Consider the following 25006-nt stretch of genomic DNA (forward strand, 5'->3'; position numbering starts at 1 on the left):
TCTCTGAATCTTTTAGTGAAGACTATAATTTTAGACTTGTCCCTGTTAACGACTAGATCAGTGTCCAGACAAAAGAGAGAAAGCGTTCTGAGCGACCTACGCAAACCAACTTGGGTTCTTGACAGTAGTAACACGTCGTCTGCATACATCAAGATGGGCACAGCAATCTTCCCAATCTTAGGGGGATGCAGACCGGGGTCGGTAAAATACCCTACAATGCTATTAATATACAAATTAAAAAGTTGCGGGGCTAATATACAGCCTTGTTTGACACCTTTACTTGTTTGAATTGGATGTGTCAGATGACCTTGGGGTGTGCATTTTACCTGCATACTAGAATTTTCGTACAGTTTCATAATGAGAAATAGGAGTCTACGGTCAATTGATGTACTGTACAGTTGGCGCCACAGCTTGTCCCTTGGTACAGAATCAAAGGCTGCTTTAAAATCTATAAACGCTGCGTATAAACGAGAGCCCTTTACTGCAGCCTGCTTATCGACTAGAAATTTCAGTATTAGCACGTTGTTCAAGTGAGAACGATTTCTTCTAAAGGCTGCTTGTACATTTGCCAGGATGTGATTTTCTTCCATCCAGGTTGTTAATTTCTCCCGTAAGTGTAAGGCATATAGTTTTCCCATAATGTTTAAAAGGCTGATTGGCCTGTAGTTTTCAGGCTTCTCTCTCCCACCTTTCTTATATATAGGAGATACTATAGCCTTGCTCCATTCCTCTGGCAATTTACCTGTTTCGTCTATAAAGGTGAATAGGGAAGCCAGAACAGGCGTCCACCAGTCCTGGTACGATTTTATCAGTTCTATCCGGACACCATCCGACCCTGGGGCTTTCCCACTTCTGATCTGCTTTATCAGCAGTTCAATTTCTAAACAGGTAACCGGTTCCCACTTAGGGCAGTCTGTTAACTCTAGATGTAATAGAGGAGAAACTTTGGAGTCTAGCCCAGCATTATATAGCTTACTAAAGTGGATCTCCCACTCTTTAGGGCTAATAAAATTCTTGGGACAGTAGGGGCCTTTCCGTTGTAACCGGTTTAATTCGTTCCAAAAACAGGTCGGATTTTTATTTTTGGCAGCCATAAATAATTTTAGTCAATTTTCTTTAACATAATCTCTTTTCTTTTGTTTAATCAAGAACTTGTATTGTCTTTTTACTTGCTTATATTTAACTCTGTCTAGCCAATTATCGGTCAATTTTAACTTCAAAAACAAATCATTGAGGGATTTCCTGAGAGCTCTACAGTCCAGATCATACCATTCATTTAGGTGCCCTCGGTATCCAGACTCTAGGTGGAATTTTGCTTCTTGAATCAAATTGGGTTTCAAGATTTTAACTAGCTTGTTGTAACCATTCACTTTATCAGTGTCTGCCTCTAATATTTCCTGCTGCAACTCAACCATTTCCTTGGATTCTAAAATATGCTTCATTTTAACACACACTTGCTGTGACCAAGGAATACTCCTTCCATTGCTGTCTAAAAGCTCCGATGAACAGGGACTTATTGTTAATCGTTTGACAGTGGGACCAAGGTTTAATTCCAGTTTTAGAGGGAGATGGTCACTTTCTGATCTAATGGGGACACTAAAGTCCTTAATTAGCTCGGCCAAAGAGTTTGATACTAAAAAATAGTCAATTAAAGAGGGGCTACGAGACCCCCAGTATGTTAGCTCTGCTGGTTGGTCGTTCCAAGCTCCGTTTAAGATGTTTAAATTTTAACTTTTGGCATATCTGAGCCAACCTTAGCCCTCTAAGGTTCCACTTACTGTCTTTAGATATCCTGTCACTAAGGGGGTATATGACTGGCCAATCCACTGGAGCCAATCCGGCTGCGCTGAACAGATGCTCATCTGAGAGCCCAAGCCTTGCATTAAAATCCCCTGCAACAATTGTGTAGTCTGCCATATAGGTTTCATGCAGCACATCCAAATATTCATGAAAACACTTCATTAGGATTTCTACCTCCTGCTTCAGGGAACGTGGGGGTAAATACACGTTTACCAGCAGTAATGATTCAGTGTTGGTACTTAGTTTTAAAGTTAACGCATATTCCCCAAAGGAGGCTAACTGTTCTGAGCAGCAGTTAAGGGCATTAGATATAAACGTAATTAGACCCCCCTTCCTACGGCCCATTCTTTTGCTTTCTAAGGCCGGCAATGTATAGGAGGCATACCCATCAACAAACGGTTTATAAGCACACCAACTTTCTTGCAGGCAGATGACGTCAAAAGAAGAGATAAAGTCCAGGAAATCACTATGCTCCCTCTTTGAGTGCCAGCCTGCAATGTTCCAGCACAGAAGGTTTAAGGGAGAAGGTTGGGGAGCTTCTCCATTGCTGTTAAAGGTCTTTTTCCTCAGTGCCCTCCATCACTTCCAAAGTGTTGCCAGATCCATGCGTTGCATGTTGGTCTTCCCCCTTAGCAGTGAGAGAGGAAACCTCAATACCTGGGGTGGAGGATGGCCCTGCACTGTGGTCAGCATCCACTAAAAATTCTGTAATCACGTTTGGCTCTATCTCTCCTGTGAGCACAATCAGCTCTTGGTTGGAAGGCTGTGAAGGGGTTAACAGCGAGGATATCACCGGCTGTTCTTCGACATCCATTAGGCACAGCTGATCTGAGTGAGTAACCTTAGAGACGGATGTCTGATTAATTGCCACTCCTTCCAGCACGTCAGAGTTCGTGGGAGTTTCTTTCCAGATGTCCAGGGGAAAACTGCAGGCAGAGTTGCATTCCAATGACTTGGCTTGGTCCAACAATGTCTTTTTTTCAGTTTGTTCAAATTGGCCCAGGCAGGCTTGCTGTATTATTTTAGAGAAATTGCTAGACAGCAAAGAATCCGATTCTGTAGGGTAAGATGGATCAAGAGCCTGCACCAGAGTACCACCTGAGTTTCCTTGCAGCTTCTCGAAGTCCTTCACTAGCTCCTTTAGATTTGAAATTACAGCCCCCTGGTCTGTCAGAGATAAATCCGCAAAGGAGTCCCGTAGTTGCAACTCAAATGTCGGGTCTAGAAGCTGCATATCTGGGCGCTCAGGTTTACAGGGAGGGGTTTCAGATTTACTAGCATGCTTGTTCTTCCGAGTTTGAGTAAAAGAGATTATTGGAGGTTCAAAGTAAACTCTTCTGCATCTTATCCCAAAACTTTGCAAGAGAGGAAGAGACTTGAGTAGCATGCCTGGAATCACATCCTCGCGGAAAGATAGCATTATATTTAACCAGCGAGGGGGGGCACTTAGTCTTGTGACTTCCAGAAGGTCCACCGCATGAAAGGAACAGCGCAACAAGCTTGACAAAGATGATTGAGCTCTATGTCTACTATGCCACCTTCCTTGATTCAGTCTGTTTTGAAAAATAGAGAGAAAAATCTTGCATGGTTGGATCTTTCTCTCTTAGATTAGATTAGATTAGATAATTTTATTTATATCCCGCCCTCCCCGCCGGGGCAGGCTCAGGGCGGCTAACAGTAACAGTAACATTCCATTGTATAAAAACAAGGTTACATTCAACATTAAAATTCTAATAGATTTAAAATTAATTACAGTTATAAAAGTGCTAATGCTATTGCTATTTGTTCTTTATTATGATGGCGGTATCATTAGTTCTTAATTTTCTACATCATCGAAAGCCAGTCGGAAGAGGAAAGTCTTGCAGGCCCTGCGGAATTGTTCAAGATCCCGCAGGGCCCGCATTTCCTCTGGAAGTTGGTTCCATAAGCTCGGGGCCACAGAGGAGAAGGCCCGATTGCGGGTGCATTGCAACTTCACCTCTCTTGGTCCGGGGATAGTCAGCAAGTTTTTTCCAGCTGACCTCAGTGCTCTCTGGGGTTTATATAGGGAGAGACGGTCCCTGAGGTAGACAGGTCCTCGACCATATAGGGCTTTAAAGGTAATGACCAGCACTTTGTAACGAACCCGGTATATAACTGGCAGCCAGTGCAGCTCGCGCAGCCCAGGCTGTATGTGCTCCCATTTAGGGAGCCCCAACAGTAGCCTGGCCGCTGCGTTCTGCACCAGCTGCAGCTTCCGGGTTCGGTACAGAGGCAGCCCCATGTAGAGGGCATTACAGTAATCCAGTCTCGAGGTGACCGTTGCGTGAAGTACCGTTGCCAGATCTTGGCGCTCTAGGAAGGGAGCCAACTGCCTTGCCCGCCTCAGGTGGAAGAAGGCTGACTTGGCAGTGGCTGCAATCTGGGCCTCCATTGATAATGAAGGCTCCAGTAAAACTCCCAGACTCCTAACCCGGTGCGCCGCTTTCAGCGGCGCCCCGTCGAAGACTGGAAGAGGTGTTTCCCCTTCCCGGGCGCCCCGACCCAGACAAAGGACTTCTGTCTTCGCTGGGTTCAATTTCAGCCCGCTCCTCCTCAACCACATTGCCATATCCTGCAGGGCCCGGTCTAGATTCTCAGGGACGCAGTCAGGCCGGCCGTCCATTAGCAGATAGAGTTGGGTGTCATCTGCATATTGATGGCACCCAAGTCCGTATCTCCTGGCAATCTGGGCAAGAGGGCGCATGTAGATATTGAATAATATTGGTGAGAGAACTGCCCCCTGAGGCACTCCACAGTCCAGTGTGCGCCTCCGGGACCGCTCGCCACCAATTGCCACCCTTTGTCCCCGATCCTCGAGGAAGGAGGAGAGCCATTGTAAGGCAGACCCCCTCACCCCTATATCGGCGAGGCGGCGGGTCAGTAGCCGATGGTCGACCGTGTCGAACGCGGCCGACAGGTCTAACAACATCAGCACCGCCACACCGCCCCGATCCAGGTGCCGTTGGAGATCGTCTACCAGGGCGACCAGTACTGTCTCCGTCCCATAGCCCGGGCGAAAGCCGGACTGGCAAGGGTCTAGGATGGAAGCGTCATCCAGAAAGCTCTGCAACTGCGACGCCACTGCCCTCTCAATTATTTTACCTAAAAACGGTAAATTAGAGACCGGTCGGTAGTTTGCCAATTCGGCCGGATCTGCTGTAGTTTTTTTCAGGAGGGGTCGGACCAAAGCCTCTTTCAGGGATGATGGAAAACGCCCCTCTGAGAGGGATCTATTTATGATGTCCCGTAAAGGACATTCAAGCTCCCTCAGGCAAGATTTAATTAGCCAGGAGGGGCATGGGTCCAGATCGCAAGTTGTAGGGCGCGCAGAGGAGAGGATTCCGTCAACTTCCTCCAGGCTGAGCGGGTCGAAATGATCCAGAGTTAAATCAGAAGACAGGCAAGGGGCCTCGGGCTCATGTACTGTATCTAAGGTGATGGGCAGGTCCTGGCGGAGCGACGTGATTTTGTCTGCAAAAAATTTCGCAAAAGCCTCACAGCCTATTTCTAATTCTCTTACGTTTGGTCTGCCTTGGGGCAGAGTAGTTAAGTGTCCAATTATTTTGAATAATTGTGCCGGGCGCGAATTTGCAGACGCAATCTCTGTCTTCCTTGTTGTTTCCGTAGTAATGCCGGGGGGCCCCTCCCCACTGGGACACTTGTCTCTAGCTGATAGTGACTGCACATGGGCGCACAGAGCTTCCAGTTGTCTGGTTGTTTGTTGTTGCCTGTTAAACATCATTGTCAGGGTTTTCGAGACCAGCACACATTGCTTACAAAACATGTCCTTAAGCTCTTGGAAACTGGCCAGTTCCAGAGTGTCTGTGCAAGTTGCTACATTTCGCACCGACTTGGTGTTCATTGCCTCTCCCAAACCGCTGGGGGAAGATGGCGTCGTATACTTCTCCCCGGGGAGACAAGTTTTAAGGCACCCCTCCTCAACAGCTACAGTCCTTTCAGAAATTAATTCCGGGGTCTTACTTACTTTTGTTTGCTGGAATGGACAGGCAGTTAACAGTAGCTGTTTTGAAACTTTGAGGCTGCGTGTTTTCTTTGGCACCGACTCCCCAGCAGCTGTTGGGCTCGTTTGCTGGCGTTTAGTCCATTTGCTCATACTTGCGAAGAGATGTTTATTTCTGGAACCCAGCACGGACATTATCAAAATTACACCTGGTGTTTATAGCAATGATATCCAGGCGAATTACTTGAGGCCAGATAAATTCTCAAACAATTCGTAATTATCCAAAAATAAAAGAATAATGAGGTTTCGGACGGAGCTCTCCTGAAGCGTGTGCTGCCACCACAGCAGCCAAGCTCCGCCCCTGGTGTTGGTTAATGATAGTTTTTGTTTTGGGCAGCATGAATGTACGATGTTATTTTGCTTTTTGTTCAGAGCTGTTTGCAGTCTCTGACATGCAACTCTTCCTCATAGGCTTGACTTACAGTCGCCGGGGTATGCTTTTAGCTGATTCTTCGGTATTTCACACTGATGCTATGAAATGTAAAAATTATAACAAACCTACATTTTTCTTCTTTCAAATATGGCTGATTGTCAACTGAAATTTTTATCTTTGAATTGTAATGGGCTCAGTAATTTAAAATAATAATAATAAACCGAATAGCCTCTGCCATTTCCCGTCAGAAGCCTGATATAATTTTTCTGCAGGAGACTCATCTTAAGGGTACCCAGCCTAAAGTTTTTCAATCAAAATTTTTTGCTTACCAATTTCAGACTCACGGATCCTCCAAAACAAGAGGAGTGGCCATTTTGATTAGTAAATCAGTCCGTTTCACTCTGGAAAACACTTCAATTGATCCTAATGGCCGTTATATTTTTATTAACGGGGTTCTTAATGGTCATCCCTATACTCTGGCATCGGAGTACGCACCAAATGAAGGGCAGATTGCGTTCATTGAAGATACGTTTGTGACACTCCAAAATTTTCATACAGGCCCTATCATTTGGGGATCTTAATTACGAAGTCAATCCCTCTGTTGACAAATCTAAAACAAGCCTTTCACTTCCCTCTACTAACCCTAGAACTCAACCACAAGGTTTGAAACTTCATAAGGGTTTAGCTAAAGTCTTCCATTCTTATAACCTGTCTGCCATTTGGAGGCTTAGGCACCTGACTGAAAGGGACTACACCTTTTTTTCTTCTCATCATCGAACCTACTCTCGAATAGATTTTCTCTTAGTTTCTGACTCTATTTCTAATCTCTTTTCTAAGGTGGAAATTGGTCCAATGATATGGTCGGATCATGCATGGACGGAAGGCTATATGACAGAGAATGCTGCAGCTCGTTTAAACTTGATTGGAGACTTGATAGAAAACTCCTTTCTATGAAGTCAGTTATGGACTCCATTGAAAAAGACATAAAAGAGTTTTTTCAGTTTAATTCGGAATGTGGGGTTCCCCAGTATGTAGTTTGGGATTCCTTCAAGGCGATCCTTCGGGGTAGATTTTTAGCTATTGCTTCTTCTTATAAAAAAAAGGAACAAATTTGATCTGACTTAGCTGCCAGTATTACCGCGCTAGAAGAAAAATTTAAAAAATTCGGAAGTAAAAAAGTTTACTCAAAGCTTCTTATAGAAAGGAAAAATTAGAATCCATTGACGTCTCCAATATACAAAAGAAATGGCATTTGTTAAACAAAAGTATTTGTTTTGAACCCCTCAGTCCCTCAAACTCCTTTCGTGGAAGGTTAAGAAGAGAATGTCTTCAATGGCTATATCTTCTATTCGGTCTAAATCAGGCTCGTTGAAATACTCAACCAAGGATATTGTAGGAGTTTTTAAAAGATATTACTCGACCTTACATTCATCTTGGCATCCATCGCCAGATCTTATAACATCGTTTTTAGAATCCCACTCAAAGCTTAAACCAATTTCTTCTGCAATTAAAACTTTTTGGGATCAACCTTGAAATACAGGAGACTATTAAGTCTTTGAAATCCAATAAGGCACCTGGCTGGGATGGCTTTATTCCAGTATTTTAGAAAATTTTTACCGTTTTGTTAGCTCCCATCTTGGCTGACTCATGTAATCAGTTTGTGCATTCTGGTAATTTTCCAGACACATGGTTGCAGGCAAAAATTATTGTCCTTCCAAAGAGAGGTAAAGATTTGTTAGAGCCTAGTCTTATAGGGAATTACATTCATCCTGACCACTCTGGATTTATTCCAAATCGTGAACTGACGGACAATACTAGAAGGGTCCTTAATATTATTCAATACTGCAGGAAATTTAATATCGAGTCTTCTTTTATTTTGTCTACACATTTCGAGAAAGCCTTCGATTCAGTTGAAGTTCCTTATCTTATTACTTTATTGGAAAAAATGGATTTTGGCCCAAACTTTATTAAGGTTATCCGTGGTCTTTATAAATCACCTTCTGCTATTATTAATGTTAATAATTTGATTCAGATGAATTTCAGCTTTCCAGAGGCACAAGGCAGGGGTGCCCCCTATCTCCTTTGTTTTTCGCGATTGTGATTGAACCCCTAGCTAATGTTATCCGTAATACTCCCACTATAGTAGGCTTTCCCATAGAAAAGCAATCCATTAAACCAGGGGTGGCCAACGGTAGCTCTCCAGATGTTTTTTGCCTGCAACTCCCATCAGCCCCAGCCATTGGCCATGCTGGCAGGGGCTGATGGGAGTTGTAGGCAAAAAACATCTCGAGAGCTACCGTTGGCCACCCCTGCATTAAACTATCTCTGTTTGCTGATGACCTAACGCTTTTTATTACTAAACCTGATTCCTCCTTACCTGCTATATTTAACTTGTTACCTATATTTTCCTGCATTTCTGGTCTTCGAGCTAATCCATCCAAAACTATTCTCTAGCCAGTCAAAATCTCAGATGCTCTTCAAGATTCTACTTATTCTAAGTATCACTTTAAAAAATTAGATAGGTTTTGGACATATTTGGGGATTAATATTCCCCAGTTTGGTGTAGTGGTTAAGTGTGCGGACTCTTATCTGGGAGAACTGTGTTTGATTCCCCACTCCTCCACTTGCACCAGCTAGCATGGCCTTGGGTCAGCCACAGCTCTGGCAGAGGTTGTCCTTGAAAGGGCAGCTGCTGTGAGAGCCCTCTCCAGCCCCACCCACCTCACAGGTTGTCTGTTGTGGGGGAGGAAGGTAAAGGAGATTGTGAGCCGCTCTGAGATTCTTCGGAGTGGAGGGCGGGATATAAATCCAATATCTTCATCTTCTAAATTTGGGATATTTTTAAGGTTAACCATCATCTGTTGAATAAGGATATTCTTAATTTGCAAAAGAATAAGAATTCTTCCTTCTTCCCCTGGAATTAGAAAATTCAAATTATTAAAACTTTTATTTTCCTTTAGTTTTTGTTTTTATTTAGAGCTATTCCTACCCTTATTCTTGAGGGCCTTTTTATAGGTTGGAGACGCTCATTTCTTTGTTATATTTGGAACAATGGGCTATCTAGAATTGGTTATTCAACTCTTATTTGCTCTAAATCTTCAGGAGGGCTGGCCTTCCAGACTTACATAAATACTATGAGGCCGCCATTTATGGTGGGCTTATCAGATATTATGACTCAGCTCTGAATTTAGATTGGAAAATTGTTGAAGACTTTTATCTTGGTAATAAATTGTTTCACTCTCTACTATGGGAATCACCAAAGTGCAGACCACCAAATGTTTCGTCCAATCTTTTTCTCAAAGCTGTCTTTCAGCTATGGGATAAACTTCGTCGCTGTTTGGCTCCTCCAATATCTCTGCTTTCTCAGTTTCTCGAATTTTCATGGTTTTTACTTGGTTTTTCACACAAATCATTTCTAGTTTGGAAACAATCATTTTATGGACATTTTGTCAAAAGGCAATATGCTTGATAAAAAATCCTTGGAAAACAAAATTGGCAAGAAACTCCCCTGGTTCAAATACTTTTAAACTAAAAATCTGGTGACTTCACTTTCATGGAAACATAACTTTAATCGTAAGGGTTTGATTTCGTTCATTTACAAAGGATTAATGGATAACGATAGCACAGATCTTCTATCTTACCAGAAAATTTGGCAGCGGGACTGTTCTATTAATCTTAAGGAAGATGTTTGGTAACAAATTTGGTCCTCACCTTCCTATTTATCTAATTCAGGGGTGGCCAACGGTAGCTCTCCAGATGTTTTTTGCCTACAACTTCCATCAGCCCCAGCCATTGGCCATGCTGGCTTGGGCTGATGGGAGTTGTAGGCAAAAAAAATCTGGAGAGCTACCATTGGCCACCCCTATCTAATTTATTAAATATTCAATTGCAAACTCAAAAAAATTTGTTTCATTGGTACTTGACACCAAGGAGGCTGTGTCATACCAGGCCAAACCAATCCCACGTGTGTTGGAAGGATTGTGGCAGAGAGGGCACATTCATCCACTGTTGGTGGACTTGCCCAGTGGTGAAAACTTTTTGGTCTGAGATCTTGAAAAAAATCAAAGACATCACAGGCTATAGTTTGCCCTTAAGATTGGAACTTATATTGTTAGACTGCTGGAAAGGTATTTCTATCACAGCTCTTAGCAAATCCTTGATCTCTTTTTTACTTGCAGCAGCTAAAATGGTACTAGCACAGTCTGGAAGATCTCCTAATTCCCCTTCTGTAAAAGCCTGGCATGCAAAAATTTGGGAGGTATATGCAGTGGGCAAGATAGCGGATAGTTTGAGTTGTGTAACGGATTCTGAAAGTAACAATTCTCCACTCTATAAATGGCTCCCCTTTCTTGAATTTTCTTTTGGCCACTCGGACTCTGTGCGATCTTACATACCCTGGAGATACTTTGACATTATTAATCTAATGTAATCTGGATGAGGCAACATTGAGTGTATTTTCTCTAATGTACTCGACTACCAAGTATGAGTTTTCTTTTGGCCATTCTGTTATATGCTATATATATATGCTGGGGGGGTGGTTATTATTATTATTATTATTATTTGGTTTTGGTTTTGTATATTATTATTTCAATGTATTTTTTTCCATTTCTGGATTATGGACTAGACATGTATTTATGGAATACATTGTATTTGCTTTTATTACTTTCAATAAAAAATTGACATTTTTTTAAAAAGCATGTTTTTTTTTAATATTGTTTCCTTAAAAAATTCTTTAATAGTGTTTGTGTCCTTTATAAAGTTTATATCTCTGCTGCCTAATCTTAAATAGGTACACACATGGCCTGGCCCAACAAGGTCCCGTTTATGTCATAACAAATGAGTTTGACGCCCTGGTTTAGCCCATTAGAAGAGGTCTTCTAGAAAGCTTGAATGTACACGGAAATTTTGCACTAAGCCAGGAAGAAACGTTCGAAATGCTCAGACTATGGCAGGAGCTTTAGCCATGTCAGAAGACCTCAAATACATCCCACAATCCCACATGCTGTTAAAGGGACACCGTACTTTTCCCCTCCAGGCAGTTGGCAACCCTAGATTAACTGTTTCTTTATGAATCAGAAAACTCCAGTAAGGAAAAGTCAGAGCTCATTAGAAGATACTGGATTTATATCCCACCCTCCACTCCGAAGAGTCTCAGAGCGGCTCAAAATCTCCTTTACCTTCCTTCCCCACAACAGACACCCTGTGAGGTGGGTGGGGCTGGAGAGGGCTCTCACAGCAGCTGCCCTTTCAAGGACAACCTCTGCCAGAGCTGTGGCTGACCCAAGGCCATGCTAGCAGGTGCAAGTGGAGGAGTGGGGAATCAAACCCGGTTCTCCCAGATAAGAGTCCACACACTTAAAGAGATTATTATTTGTTGCAGGTAAATCGGAGTTTGTGAATTCAGAAACTCTAGTTGGGCCAAAATGTCACAGAGCTAAACCCAGTAGCACAGACCACAGTTCCTAATGGTTTCTCCAAGTTTACTTTGTAAGTCATTATGGACAGTGTGAGTCTCTTGTCTAGGCAGAAAAGCTCTCTTGATCCACTCAGTTTCGAATGGTTTCTTGACCTCCTCAAGCAGGCCGCTCCTTCACACGCCATAGTAAGTACTATCCTTATCAGCAATGCAGGCCTGCATTGGACGCCTGCAGCGGTGATAAGGATAGTACTTACTATGGCGTTCCCGCTATTATGCATGCTAATTAGAGAAAGCTAGGAATTCTTTTAGCACTTCTGGACCTGAAAAACTACAAAACACTCAAGAATGGTGCCTGGAAGAAGGATTTGAGATCCGAAACGGCTTGCAAAGCGGACCGGTTCTCCGTTGGACCACCTATTTTTAATACTGGACTGAATGTTATTTAGAGGCTTTCAGCCACATAAGGGCAGTAGGAGCACTGAGTAACTTGTGAGGTTTTTACTTGGTGAGATGCACTGATAATATTCGTTTTGTATTTTGACAGTTATTATTCACAAGTTAAAACTGCATTTTACACGGAGAGTTTTTTCTTTTTGTTGTGGCTTAGTCTCTCCTCCGTGGTCCCGTTTACATCGTGACGACTCCTTTCAGAGAGGCCTGCTATTCGAAAGCCCTGAGAGACAAGCAGATCTCCTGAAGGGTTGCTTGAATGCTCCCTGTTTCCTCTCTGCACTAATTTTTTACTCCCATTGATTTCCTGCCCAGCTTCCTGTTGGCTGACAAAGTGTCTGAGCGTCGCGACCACAGCAGAGTTTTATACCTCTGGGAATTTAAGTGCCAGCTTGGCACTTAAAAGGCACCTTGAATTCCATAATTTGGGGGGGGGGGGAGTCATGGAAATAGTTTTTTATCTGCGCCTGTGCACAGCAGCTAGTAAAAGGTTAAGAAGCAGACAAGACAGTTCCTGGAGAGGATACAACAATGAGAGAAACACTGAAGTCCTCCTCGTGGGATCTGGCTTTGCTTGCAGGAGAGCTGGAGGATGGGGCCCTGAGAAGCCAGGCTGGGGGGTGCCTGGATGGGGGAAGAGTGGGGGGGGGGCTGGGAGGAAAAGCTGCCCCAGGCTGGGCAACCCTGCAAGGGGGTCCCACTCTGCCCCACATGATAAGCAAAGCAGGGAAAGAGGAGTTCAGGCTGGCCTCTACTCCAAGGGGAAATGATCCAGATGTGCATCATTTGCAGAAAGGCAGGAGAGCCTTCCAACTTCCCCAGGCAGGCCCTTCCATCACACCTGTGCCCCACCCACTGAGGCCTCGCTGCCAGGGAAGGACCGTTTGCCAAGCGGGTCTGCCTGGCATAACCTAAGTTTTGCATCAACTAAGGTGACCAGAAGAAGAGAGATTCTCTTGAAACATGCAAAAGTATCAACCGAGGGTGCATGTCATCACGTCTTCAGTTTTGACAATGGGTGCATCACATAGTTGAATTCAAGTATATCTGTGAACTGGCAGAAACACTTTAGGATCATCCAGGTTCTGCATATTTTACGCACATTGATTCAATTTTGATTTGAAGCGAAATAATATATTTTAGCTGTGAAGTGTTTAGCACCGTGTTGTGAATTTATAACATCACAAATTGTTTTATTTGTGATTGTTCAGTCTTATTTCCTGTTTGTTTGCAGAATTAGGACCAGGCAGCCCTCTTTGCGGCCCCCAAACCAGAATTGAGGAAAGCTGCCACTGGACATGGGCCTTCCTAGCTTTCTTAAAGATTTGACCATGCGAGAATTACTGAGGCCAATTACCTGCTTATGGAAGGGACTGTCGCTCCACTGTAAGGGTAAAGAGAGACCCCCCCCCCTCCAATGCAGCTTGTGCTTGTAAGTCTCAGTGCACCACTGGGAGGCTTGGTGGAAAAAAACAGAACAACCCTGTGAAGTAGGCCAGTCTATATTCCCACACCCACTTATGGAGAGGAATTTTTAAAATAAAAATCCGCCCTTGCCAATCCTGTTCACCACATAACCTGTGACTTTTCCAGCCCACTTCCTGCCTTGGAGGAAAGGAGACGGTGCTTCGAACTGCAGTGGGGAGACCAGGAAGCCCCAGACACAAAGACTTCCCTGCGAAGGACGCAGGAGGTCAGCTCCTGTCGCCCTCTGGCCCTTTTGGTCGAGTAACGAAGCGGCCTGGTAACTCTTATAAATAGGAATCGCTTTGGGAGGGGCGGAGAGAAATGCAATAGGGGTGGGGGCTCAGCAATAGAGACTCTGATTCGCCTGCAGAAGAGCCCCAGTCCAGTCGCCAGTTTAAAAGGTCAGGTACATGCAAGATAGCGGCTGCCAGTCAGAAAGATGGGCACTCTTGAGAGATGAATGGTCCTTCAGCATAAGGCAAAGTGCCCCTTCCTGTTTCCATGCCCCAGAGGTCCATGGCTCAGTGGTAGAGCATCTGTTGGTTCAATCTCTAGTTCAATCTCTGGCATCTCCAGCTAAATGGACCAGGCAGTGGGTGATGTGAAAGACCTTGGCCTGAGACCCTGCAGAGCTGCTACCGGTCTGAGCAGACAACACTGACTGTGATGGACCCCAGAGCTGGGCGGCTGCCTGAGAGCACTGAGGACTAGCACCGTCTGGTGGCTGAAAGGAAAGCGAGGATGAGGAGAGTGGGGGCTGTGGCTCAGGGGCAGAGCATCCGCTTGCCATGCAGAACGTCTCCTGTCCAACCTCCAGTTCAAAGATCTAGGGAGTGAGTGATGTGAAGGACTCCTGAGGTCCTGCAGAGGCCCTGCCAGTCTGAGTGGACAATACTGGCCTGGATGGATGGGGGGGGGGTTGGATTTCGTGTAAGGCAGCTCCATAACTGGGTACCACAGGAAGTGAAGGGGACTTCTCAAGTTCCCAGAATGCCTGGGGAAACTGCTGCCAGGCTGCCTCTCTAGGATTCTGGACACAAATGTGCTGGGAAGCCCAAAGTGCTGATGACCGCCCCCCCACACACGTGGGTTTCAAGGATTAATCCTTCCCTTTAGATAAATCCAAATAGGCAGCCATGTTGGTCTGAAGTAGTAGGACAAAATAGGAGTCAATTGCACCTTTAAGACCAACCTAGTTTTATTCAGAAGGTAAGCTTTCGTGTGCATGTACACTTCTTCAGATGAGGAATGAGGTGCAGTGAGCAGAGCCACACATAGCTGGTGGGGTTTGGAATGCCAAGCGGTACAAAGTTAAAAACAAATAGCGCAGGGGTGGCCAATGGTAGCTCTCCAGATGTTTTTTGCCTTCAGCTCCCATCAGCATAGCTAATGGCTGGGGCTGATGGGAGTTGTAGGCAAATAACATCTGGAGAGCTACCCTTGGCCACACCTGCAATAGCAGAATAGTAAAATTAACAAAATCAGAAAACCTTTGATCTGGGTTGCATTAGCATGGGAAACCATCAAACAGAACATGTCAGAATATGAGAATGCCTGATTATTTTATTGCTAATAAACCTGGGTCAAAAAGAAGGCATTTCTTTTCCAGAAGGTTTTGTGCCACTTGGATCTTATATTTGTACCATTTTAAATTCTAAACCACTGCCTACCAGATAATTTTACTATTCTGTCATTGGATCGTAAATCTGTACCACTTTGTATTCTGGGCCATTGCCTATCAGCTCTGCGTGGCTCTGCTCACTGTGTCGGATTCCTCCTCTGAGGAAGTGTGCTTAGAGCACACGAAAGATTACGTTCTGAATAAAACTAAGTTGGTCTTAAAGGTGCCACTTGACTCCTAATTTGTTCTAATCCCCCCCTTGTTTGTAATAGGAAGAAACCTCCCGGTCGTCTGCAACAAGCTTCAAAAGACAGGGAGGCTGCAAGGCTGAGCTCTCCCCACAAAAGGGGCAGGATTTTGTTGTTGTTGTTGTGCAATCCAAAACCACCCCGCCCCACCGGGAAGGCGTCCGGGAGAGCTGCAGTCCCGGCAGAGCAGAGGCCGGACCCAGGGGGCGCTGGAGCCCCTTCCAAAGCACTGCTGCTCCGGAACTGAAGGAACGCTTGCATGCCCGGGAAGGGAAGACGCGCAAGCTCTGCTGCCGGGGGTGGGGGGCTGCGCCGGTGGGGCAGGAGGGGCCGAAGGGAAGAGCAGCAGCCGGGCCTCCTGCGACCCTCCCCCGGTTGCAAAAGCAGCAGCAGCAGCAGCTCCGAGCGCCACGAAGGCCGGAGGAGGGGAAGGCGAGGCGGCCAGGTGGGGAAGGGGGCCTTGCAGCACCCAAGGGAGACGGGGGGGGGGGAGAAAGGAGACGCGCCTGGAGCCCCCTGGATGCTGCTGCCTCCTCCGCCAAGAGGATCAAGAAGGGCCCTTTGCCATTCCCCAGACTCCATCCTCTTCCTCTCGCACGTCTTCTGCTGCGGGGCTACCTTGCTGCACCCCCCTCCCCGCCGCCCCCTTTCCCCGCACACCTGAACTGCCCGGGACCAGCTGAGAGCCAGTGGGGTGTCCTGCGGTGAATGCAGGGACTCTGATCTGGGAGAGCCGGGTTCGATTCCCCCCCCCCCTCCTCCACGGAAGCCTTAATGGGCCTGGGTCCTTCTGACACTTCAGGCTTGAGGGGTCACCCGTCAGTGCCCCCCACCCCGTGGTGTGTGGGCAGGGGGGGGCAGGGAAGCTGAAGAGGGGGGCTATTCTGGGCCCTGCCTGGTTTTAACCCCAAACCAGAGTGGTTCTTGGCAGCTATTTATGACCCGTTCCCACTGACCAGCAAACATATTTCAGAGATGCAAGGACCAAACAGGGACAACAAGCTTAGTTTACCTGGTCACCGTTTGTTTGGATTTTATTCTGGGGAGAATCATAGAGAAGCAAATTTATGAGAATTGGAGATGGATATGTAAACGTATTTTCTTAACTGTGGAATGTTGAGCGTAATTAATTGAGCCCCTGTGGTTATGTTATCATGATATCTGGTCCTGCAACTGCCCTGAGAGTTTCCTTCAAGTTGTGACAAGAGCCATGAGGAGCTGGTTTTCAGCCTTCCCCAAAGACATGTTTGCTGGAGATCTAACAGGTGAACCCCGCAGTTCAAAGGGGGACCCCCATGGCTTTTGAAAGAGGTGCTCTCACCTAGGACCTCAGGTCTATTGCAGAGATACAGACAACAGTTAAGGGGTCACCAGTCCCCCTGGTCCTTTTGGGGCTCCAGTTTCCCTTAAGAATCAGCCCCTTGGACAGACTGAACCCATGTGATGAGAGGCCAAGCTTGTAATGCCCTTTAGGAGCCAAACAGAGACCATTAACTTTCCCAGAGATCTCAGGAGGCATCTCTAAAATAGTTTGCTATGTCACACAACAAACTTGTTTTAAACCATGTTTACGAACCACAAGAAGCACTTTAGTTCTGATCTAACAGGTCGATTCTTATTCGCTTTCCTTCTGATAATGTTCCTGTCTCTGTGTCTCTTTACAGTCAAGTGACTAAAAGCATCTCTATTAAATCGGCAGTGACCTAAGAGAAGGGGAGGGAGATGGAAGAGCAGGACCCAGAAGGAGCTGCAGCTGGCAAGACAGCAAGCAAAGGCCCCCCTCCCACCCAAGCTGGGCGTGGTGGTGAAGGCTGGGAAAGCCCCATGCCAGAGACACCTTCTCAGGTCACAGAGATCTCAGAGGTGCATGGCCACCTCTTCCGGCAGTTCCAGTACCGTGAGGCTGATGGGCCCCGAGAGGTTTGCAGCCGGCTCCATCGACTCTGCAGCCACTGGCTGAAGCCAGAGAGGAACTCCAAGAAGCAGATGGTGGACCTGGTGATCCTGGAGAGGTTCCTAGCCCTCCTGCCCCAGGAAATGCAGCGCTGGGTCAGGGAATGTGGGCCGGAGACCAGTTCCCAGGCGGTGGCCTTGGCCGAAGGCTTCCTCCTGAGTCAGGCCGAGGAGAAGAGGCAGGCAGAGCAGGTGAGGGGGTTTCCTCCAGCTGTGTCCAATTCAAGCAATTATATCGGACCTTACTCTAAAGTTTCCCTGAGAGATATTTGCCCAAGTGTTAATCATTCGAATGGGAGATTTAACAGCCTCCTTCAGCAGCCTCCTTTGCTAGAGAATTTCTTATCTCTCTCCAGATGTCTCACTGGGTCTGCTGATGGAAGAGTTCAGAGTCTGGGAGTGGGGCAGGATCCGTTGCTTGGTCTCTTTTCCGTTCCATCTCTTCCCCTTCTCCCTCGCTGCTCTTTCAGATGTGGGGACCATCCTTGGAGAGAGAAGCTCCATTCCCTGAGGCAGAACGAGGTTCCTTGGAGGAAGGGCAGAGGGCGCAGGCCCAGGAGGGTGCCCAAGATGCCCTCTCTTGGGGTGAGGACTCCTTTTGCTTGTTTACAATTGGGGAACCCTGTGGATGTGATGGGTGGAGAGTTCAGGTCAGGAAAAGAATTCCGTACTTCTTCACATAACAGACAGCACTGAATGTCCACTCACTGTGAATCTTCTCAAAGGGGGGATTAGACATATTCACTGAATATCCACTATCTGTGATTCTTCTGAAAGGGGATTAGACAGAATTATAGAGGGGAGTTTCTCCCATTAATTAGAATATTCATGTCTCACCTTCCTTCCATAGGAGGAACTCAGGGTGGCTCAAAAAAGGAAACTAAAGTTAGACAGACGTGGGCAGAGCTATTCATCCCGGTGAATACAGGAATCCTCTGCCTTCTGGGCCTGCACTGAACACTGGAAACCAGTTTGTAGGGAGCAAATAACCATGGGAAAATTCTGTGCCTGTTCTTACAGGGACACCTGGCAGGCCGCTGAAGGGAATAGGGTGCTGCAGGAGGGATGACCAGCTGTTTCCTCAAACCCCAGAGATTTGGGGGAGGGCCTTGGGGTGAAGCTTGGCTCTGATACTACCCTAGATTCTCCAGAAGCGCTCAAGTGAAGTCTGGATTTGGGCTGAATGTGAGGGTGACATGTCATGTGACATCATTTCCACCCCCAGTCCAGGCTCTTGCTGGCAGGAAAACGGGATTCCTGGGCGTTTGGTCTGATCCAGCAGGGATGCTGTGACCTTTGGAACTCCAGAGTTCACAGGGCACATTTTCTGGTCTCACAGAAGTCTGAAATATGTTGGCAGCATTTATCAACCCCTGAGGCTCCCAGATACTTCTCTTCTGCCTCTCCCACAGTTTAGCAAAAGGTTGTGTTGAGTGTGCACAGCACAAGGTTTCCAACTCCTAGGAAGGGAGCGTGTGAAGCAAGGAACAAACAAGCAAGCGGAAGAGGAGTCACAACAAACAGCCTTCCTCCTTTCTCTTACTAACAGGCAGTGGAGAGATGCTGTTGAGACATGCTGTAGGTGTGGAAACAGCCGCTTTACCTCCAGTCCAGGTAGGGGAAATGAGCAGGGGACAGTCTGGGTTTCCTCTTACTTTCTCGCGGGGGCTTTTGCTCCTGCAGTTTCTACAATGCTCCAGGTGAGTGAGGTTCTGACCACCACTCCCTTTACCCATATCAACCCATACATCCTGTTCCATCCCAGACTGCTTCCTTCCAGGGTACAGTCTCTGCCTGGCATCATCTCTGATGATGGAATCTGCTTTTTCTTCCAGTGCCCCTTTTCCTTTGAGGAGGTTTCTGTCTGTTTCAACCCAGCAGAATGGGACCTGCTGGATCCGGGCCAGAAAACCCTCTACAGGGAAGTCATGCAGGAGAACTATCGGAGCGTCATCTCTCTGGGTAAGGAGGATCTTCCACAAGTGCCAAAGGTGTGAATTGTTCTGCATGGGATGATGCATGAGTCAAACTATTGCACAGCAATGCATCATTTTGAGGCCTCTTCAAATACTTGTCTGGGGGCAACTGAGGCCAGTGTTGTGGCCATCACCCCTAACCAGAGATGGTGTCCTGGCCAGAGGCAAGGGTGGGGATGAGAGCCAGCAAGCCAGACATGTTCAGGTGCTCACACAGATTCCAGAGTTCAGTCTCAGAAGTCCACAGACCAAAAGTGCACAAGCCAAAGGGTCGTTACCAGAACGGGTAAACCAGAGAGTGTAGCCTGGAGGTCCAAGGGTCCTGCACAAGCCAGAGAGTCACAAAGCTGAAGTCAAAATCCAAGGTCACACAAAGAAAGGGTTAGGCGTTGTGGTCACAAAGTCTAAGAGGATGACTTGTTGCTTCCACAACATGCAGGCTCCCACCAATTCCACCGTTGAACAACTCTTGCTGTTAAAAAGTTTCCCCTAATATCCAGCATGTACGTTCCCTCCCTTAATTTAAACCTATTATTACAAGTCCTCTCCTCTGCTGCCAACAGAGACAGCTCCACACTTTCTCTGAGTGACAGTCCTTGAAATACTTAAAGAGAGCAATCACGTCCCCCCTCAACCTCCTCTTCTCCAGACTAAAGATTCCCACGTCCCTCAGGCTCTCTTAATCACGTGACCCTCCCCCACTGCATCAGGTTTGGGTGGTGGCTCTGGATCAGCTGGTGGTGGTGAGTCTTGGTCAGCCTGCAGCTCATCAGACTCTTTCCTGGCTTCTGCTGACTCAGAGGAGTTCTGGAGTGACCTTAGGTTGGAACCAGTTCACCAAGCCGCTGTGGATCAGGAAGCGGGATCTTCAGAGACTCTCACAGAGCAGGTGGTCTTGAAGCAGGGCAGATAGGAGTCCTTGGAAGCTGTGGAACCTTCCAGGCAGGAAGAGGTCAGTTGGGTAGTGCAGAAAAACCAACTGAGGGGACTGAGAACCCCAACGAAACCTTGACTGAGTGTCCTGGAAACAGTGGGACTAGGGGTGGCTTGGAGGAACAGATGGCAGAAAGTATGGGGGAGCCAGAAACGTTCCTGTCAGAGGTTCAAAGTGACCCTAGTCTGGAACCACTGTGTAACGTGGCAAGGGACCAGGAAGTGGAGTTCTCAGAAGCTGACACAGGGGAAAGGGTGATGGTTTGCCTGCCCCTTCATACCGGTGAACTGAAAGCTGAATGGGAGGGACCCCATGTGACTGTGGATAATCTGGTCGATGCTACTTATGTGGCGGCTGTGGAGAGGGCTGGAAAGAGAACGGAAGTGGCGCATGTGAACATGCCACAGCCAGTCCTGGAGAGGCCCATGGTGCTGCATATAAGTAGTAAGGAAGGAGACAATGAGAAGCTGAACAAATACCAGTTTGGAGCACCAGAGGTGGTTTTCTGGGAGGACAGAGGGAACATTCCACCAATGAGGGATAAAGAAGAAGATATTGGATTTATATCCTGCCCTCTACTCCGAAGAGTCTCAGAGCGGCTCACAATCTCCTTTACCTTCCTCCCCCACAACAGACACCCTGTAAGGTAGGTGGGGCTGGAGAGGGCTCTCACAGCAGCTGCCCTTTCAAGGACAACCTCTGCCAGAGCTATGGTTGACCCAAGGCCATGCTGGCAGGTGCAAGTGGAGGAGTGGGGAATCAAACCCGGTTCTTCCAGATAAGAGTATCCGCACGTAACCACTACACCAAACTGGTTCTCAAAGATGGGAGGTACAAGTGAGGAGGCAGAGTGAGCCAGTTTGGTGTAGAGAGCCAGTTTGGTGTAGTGGTAAAGTGCGTGAACTCTTAATCTGGCTCACAATCTCCTTTATCTTCCTCCCCCACAACAGACACCCTGTGAGGTGGGTGGGGCTGGAGAGGGCTCTCACATCAGCTGCCCTTTCAAGGACAACCTCTGCCAGAGCTATGGCTGACCCAAGGCCATGCCAGCAGGTGCAAGTGGAGGAGTGGGGAATCTAACCCGGTTCTCCCAGATAAGAGTCCACACACTTAACCAAACTGGCTCTCCAAGAAGCAAATGTGGGAACTGGCCAGTTTCCAACCTCATGTGGGGCCAGGAATTTCCTCTGGACCACTCATCCCAGCAACAGCTGCAACTGAGGGAGAGCACCAAACTCCAGAGGTGGTCCTTGGAGATGGAGGAGTACATCCTAAAGACTGGACATTCCTTCCGAATGCAGCAATGCGGCTTTTTGTCCAGAAAGGACGTGGACACAGGGTGTCGGACTTTGTAATATGTTGGGAAAATTCCTAATCTTGGTATATGTGCTGTTTTGGTTAATGGGCTTCTCCCTGGTTATTTTGGGTTCTGCTATGGAGTCACTTCTGTAGGAGGAAACCCCTCCGGCTCAGAATCTGAGGGGGAAGTGTGGAGAAACGCCATTTTAGGCCTGTGCTTGTCTGGGAGTTGGCTAGAGGAGTCTTAAACTCTAGACAGGCTTTGGGCCTAGTCTCTTTCTCCTCCCCCCTTCCCCTCCTGTCTCGGAACAGCAATTCTGAGAGTTAGGAAGTCTTTCAGGCTGGTCTTCCAGAAGGCTGCAGGAAGGAAAACCAGTTCCTGAGCAGAAACTGGGTTTTATATTAGAGGTTTTTGGAGGGAAACGGGCAGTTAAAAGTTGTCAGGGGAAGCTGACAGTCGAGAGTTTGATTTGAGTCTTGGACACTGATGAGTGGGTTCTGGATGGCATGGTCAGGGGCAGTGGCATAGTAGGGAGAGAAGGAGCGTTTTTCCTTAGTTTGATTTAGTTCTTTTGTTCACAACTTTATAATCCTGTATATAGTTATAAATTTTAAATAAATGCTTTGTCTGTTTAATAAGGCAGTCCCTCTGTGCCACATAGGTTCCCCAACCACCATAGACCACACTACTGCAAGAGGAGAGTCCAGGAAAGGGGGAAGGCATGCAGTTGGCAAAGGTGCCAATCCACCAGGGGTCTCCCAAAGAAGGACTGTGGTCTCTGTGTTAACCAGGTGCTGGGTTGGCAGAGGACCTTGAGGCCACAGAACTGGCAAAGGGGATTGGGAGTCCTGTTCCTCTCGGTCAGGAACCCCTAAACTGAACAGGTGGTGGCAGTGTGCCCTAGTGGATGGGAAGAAGACAAGCTCCCTTCAGGAGTTGGCAACTCAAAAGGAAGTTGACGGGACTGGGTCTGAAGGCAGAATTGGGCCAGTTCTGCCACAAAAGCTTCTAGTGAAACGGGATATAAAGCACTACCTCATCACTGTGTTCAAGACTGCTGTGTGCAGGATTTATCTGCTGTACTAGACTACTTGGGATTTGGAACACTTCGTGGTTTCCTCAGGAGCTGCTGGACCGTGGATTCCTGTAAAGTTGAAGGACTATTGGTTGAAATTTAAGACTTTTATTTCTGTCCTTCCTCTGCATTCAACATGGGTGTTCTGTACACCAGGGTGTGTTAATATAGGATATTTTGTATGAGAGTGTTTCTGATTATAGAATTTGTTTATTTATATTTTGTTGTTTCTTTATTTGAGGCTGGTTGTCACAGAACCTTAGGGTTTTCTCTTGTCACACTCTCAATTGCACAGCAGAGCTGCTGAGCCAAGCCTCTCTTCCTTCTATTGGCTGAGGCTCCTCCCCCTCCTGGCTCCTGGGGAAGGAAGGAAAGAGCCAGAGCTTCCTTTGTTCAGTTCCCTGGATCCCATGGGAGAGATACAAAGAAAACACCTTTAAGACCAATGAGTGCTAACGTTTTAAGTGTGTTTTATTTCAATTTTTAAAAAAAAATCTTTAATTGTGTTTGTCGGTGTCCTTTATAACATTTATATCTCTGCTACCTAATCTTAAATAGGTACACATGGCTCGGCCCAACAAGGTCTCATATATGTCAGATCCGGCCCGCATAACAAATGAATTTGACACACCTGGCCTAAATTATTCTACAAAAAAATCACAACGAAGCAAGAAAATATCAAAGCACACCAGCATGGCACAAGCAATAAAGTTTGCCTGGCTTCCCTCTCGTATATACTAGTATTATACTTTCTACCGCTCCAGAGTCAGGCGGTCCAAATTACCCAATCAAGGGTCCTCCCTGGTGGAACTTTCCAGAGGTTGTCAGCACCCTCCCCATCCCCCTTCCCTCTTGGTTACACAATGGGATACAGGTTCTCAATTACCATAATAACCGCAGTCCTGACTCCACCTTGAAAAAGATAAGGATGTGAGCTGCAGGGAGAGTCAAATCATGAACCAGGCCACTTAATTATCACATTAACCCTTGAGGGGAACTAGGGTGCCTTGCCTCACAGATGTGTCCTCCTTATATTTGTTGGGATTGTGGGCTATGATCTCGACTATGGTTTATCCTTCCAGAAGAATTTGTACTTTTGAATTTCCTTCCTTCCCCATATAAGAATGATTTCTCTCTCTCCCCCTCCCCCCCCAAAAGAAGACAGAAGTATAAGAGAGGCTTTACTGGAGAAAGACAACAGCCTCACATCCCAAGAAAGGCTGGAGAATTTCTCAAGAGGATCCCAAGAACACATTTCCTTTCTGAGTGATCTGGCTGAGAGTGAGTATCCTGCACGATTATGTCCAGGGAACAGTCAAGGAACAGCCATGCAGCTTTTTTGCTTCACTTCCGAGCAATGTTTCGTTTGGTGCAGTCATGCAGCCCATTGGGTAAGGAGGGAGTGAGGTCTTCTGGGGACTGGGATTTGGAGAATTAGGAACTCCTTCAGAGCAAGAACTCTATAATAAGCTTTTCGTCCTCCAGCATGCTATTTCAGGTTGTGCAAATAGGTTTCTCTGTTTTATTTAGCATTACAACGCCGCTGGTTGGGGGAGAATCCAGTGCTGTGTTCACAGGGCCCCTCCCTTCTAACTAGACAAATTTTCTTTCCTGTGCTGCCGTGCGGAACAGCAGCGTGTTCATTGTTGCAGTGAGTCTTTTGGGGAAAGCCCTTCAGTTGGCTCTGGGGGTTCCTAGTCCTTTCTGATAAAACCCCAGGCTTCTGCCTTGTTCCCTGGTGGTGGGGGAAATTTCCTGTATTACAGCAAGGGGCACTGCTGGCTGAGTCTCCACATCTCCTGGGATAGCCAGCCAACCAGCCAGCCAGCAAGACCCTAGGATCTGGTTTGACCTGTAAGTTTGCCTAAGGGCACTAGAAGAGAGCTAGTTTGTACTGTCTGCTTTGTTATTTTTAAGTCACTTATTCTTTTCAGTTGCCAAGCACCATCTTCAATTAAATCTTTCTATGTTGTTGGAACCTTGCGTGGCTTCTGGCTTGATGAGCTGGGAGTGTATGTGTGTGTGTGTGTGGGGGGGGGGGTAATTGGCATTGCAAGCATAGCTGTGGCTCTTGAGGGGATGAGATATCCTTAAATACTAGACACTCTGGGGAAAGGGGGGAGGTGGTAAGATCAGGGAAGCTAGAGGTGGATGAAGAGCCGTCAGTCCTTTCCACCTGCAGTCACAGAGATGTCTTTGGACCTTACCTGCCTTCCCAGGCATTAAAGGGGTCTCTCTCTTTATTCCAGCAGAGGATGATCAGAGAAACGAGGAGGATGAGGAACTTGTCCAGCAGTTGCCAGATCGAGTTCAAGATTTGAAAGAAAACAATAGAAACCGAGGCAGAC

The 25006-nt window shown here is 46.8% G+C and overlaps 1 protein-coding gene across 1 annotated transcript in view; it reads left to right on the forward strand.

Moving 5' to 3' along the window:
• The window catches only part of LOC132574402 (uncharacterized), a 69763-nt gene that overhangs the window by 43150 nt on the left and 1607 nt on the right, over positions 1–25006 (forward strand). The window contains exon 9 of the mRNA XM_060242764.1: positions 12216–12229. Within this exon, the coding sequence (XP_060098747.1) occupies positions 12216–12229 (14 nt within the window). The remainder of the gene's footprint in view (positions 1–12215; positions 12230–25006) is intronic.

This window comes from Heteronotia binoei, chromosome 6, assembly GCF_032191835.1.
Source record: "Heteronotia binoei isolate CCM8104 ecotype False Entrance Well chromosome 6, APGP_CSIRO_Hbin_v1, whole genome shotgun sequence".
Lineage (NCBI taxonomy): Eukaryota > Metazoa > Chordata > Lepidosauria > Squamata > Gekkonidae > Heteronotia > Heteronotia binoei.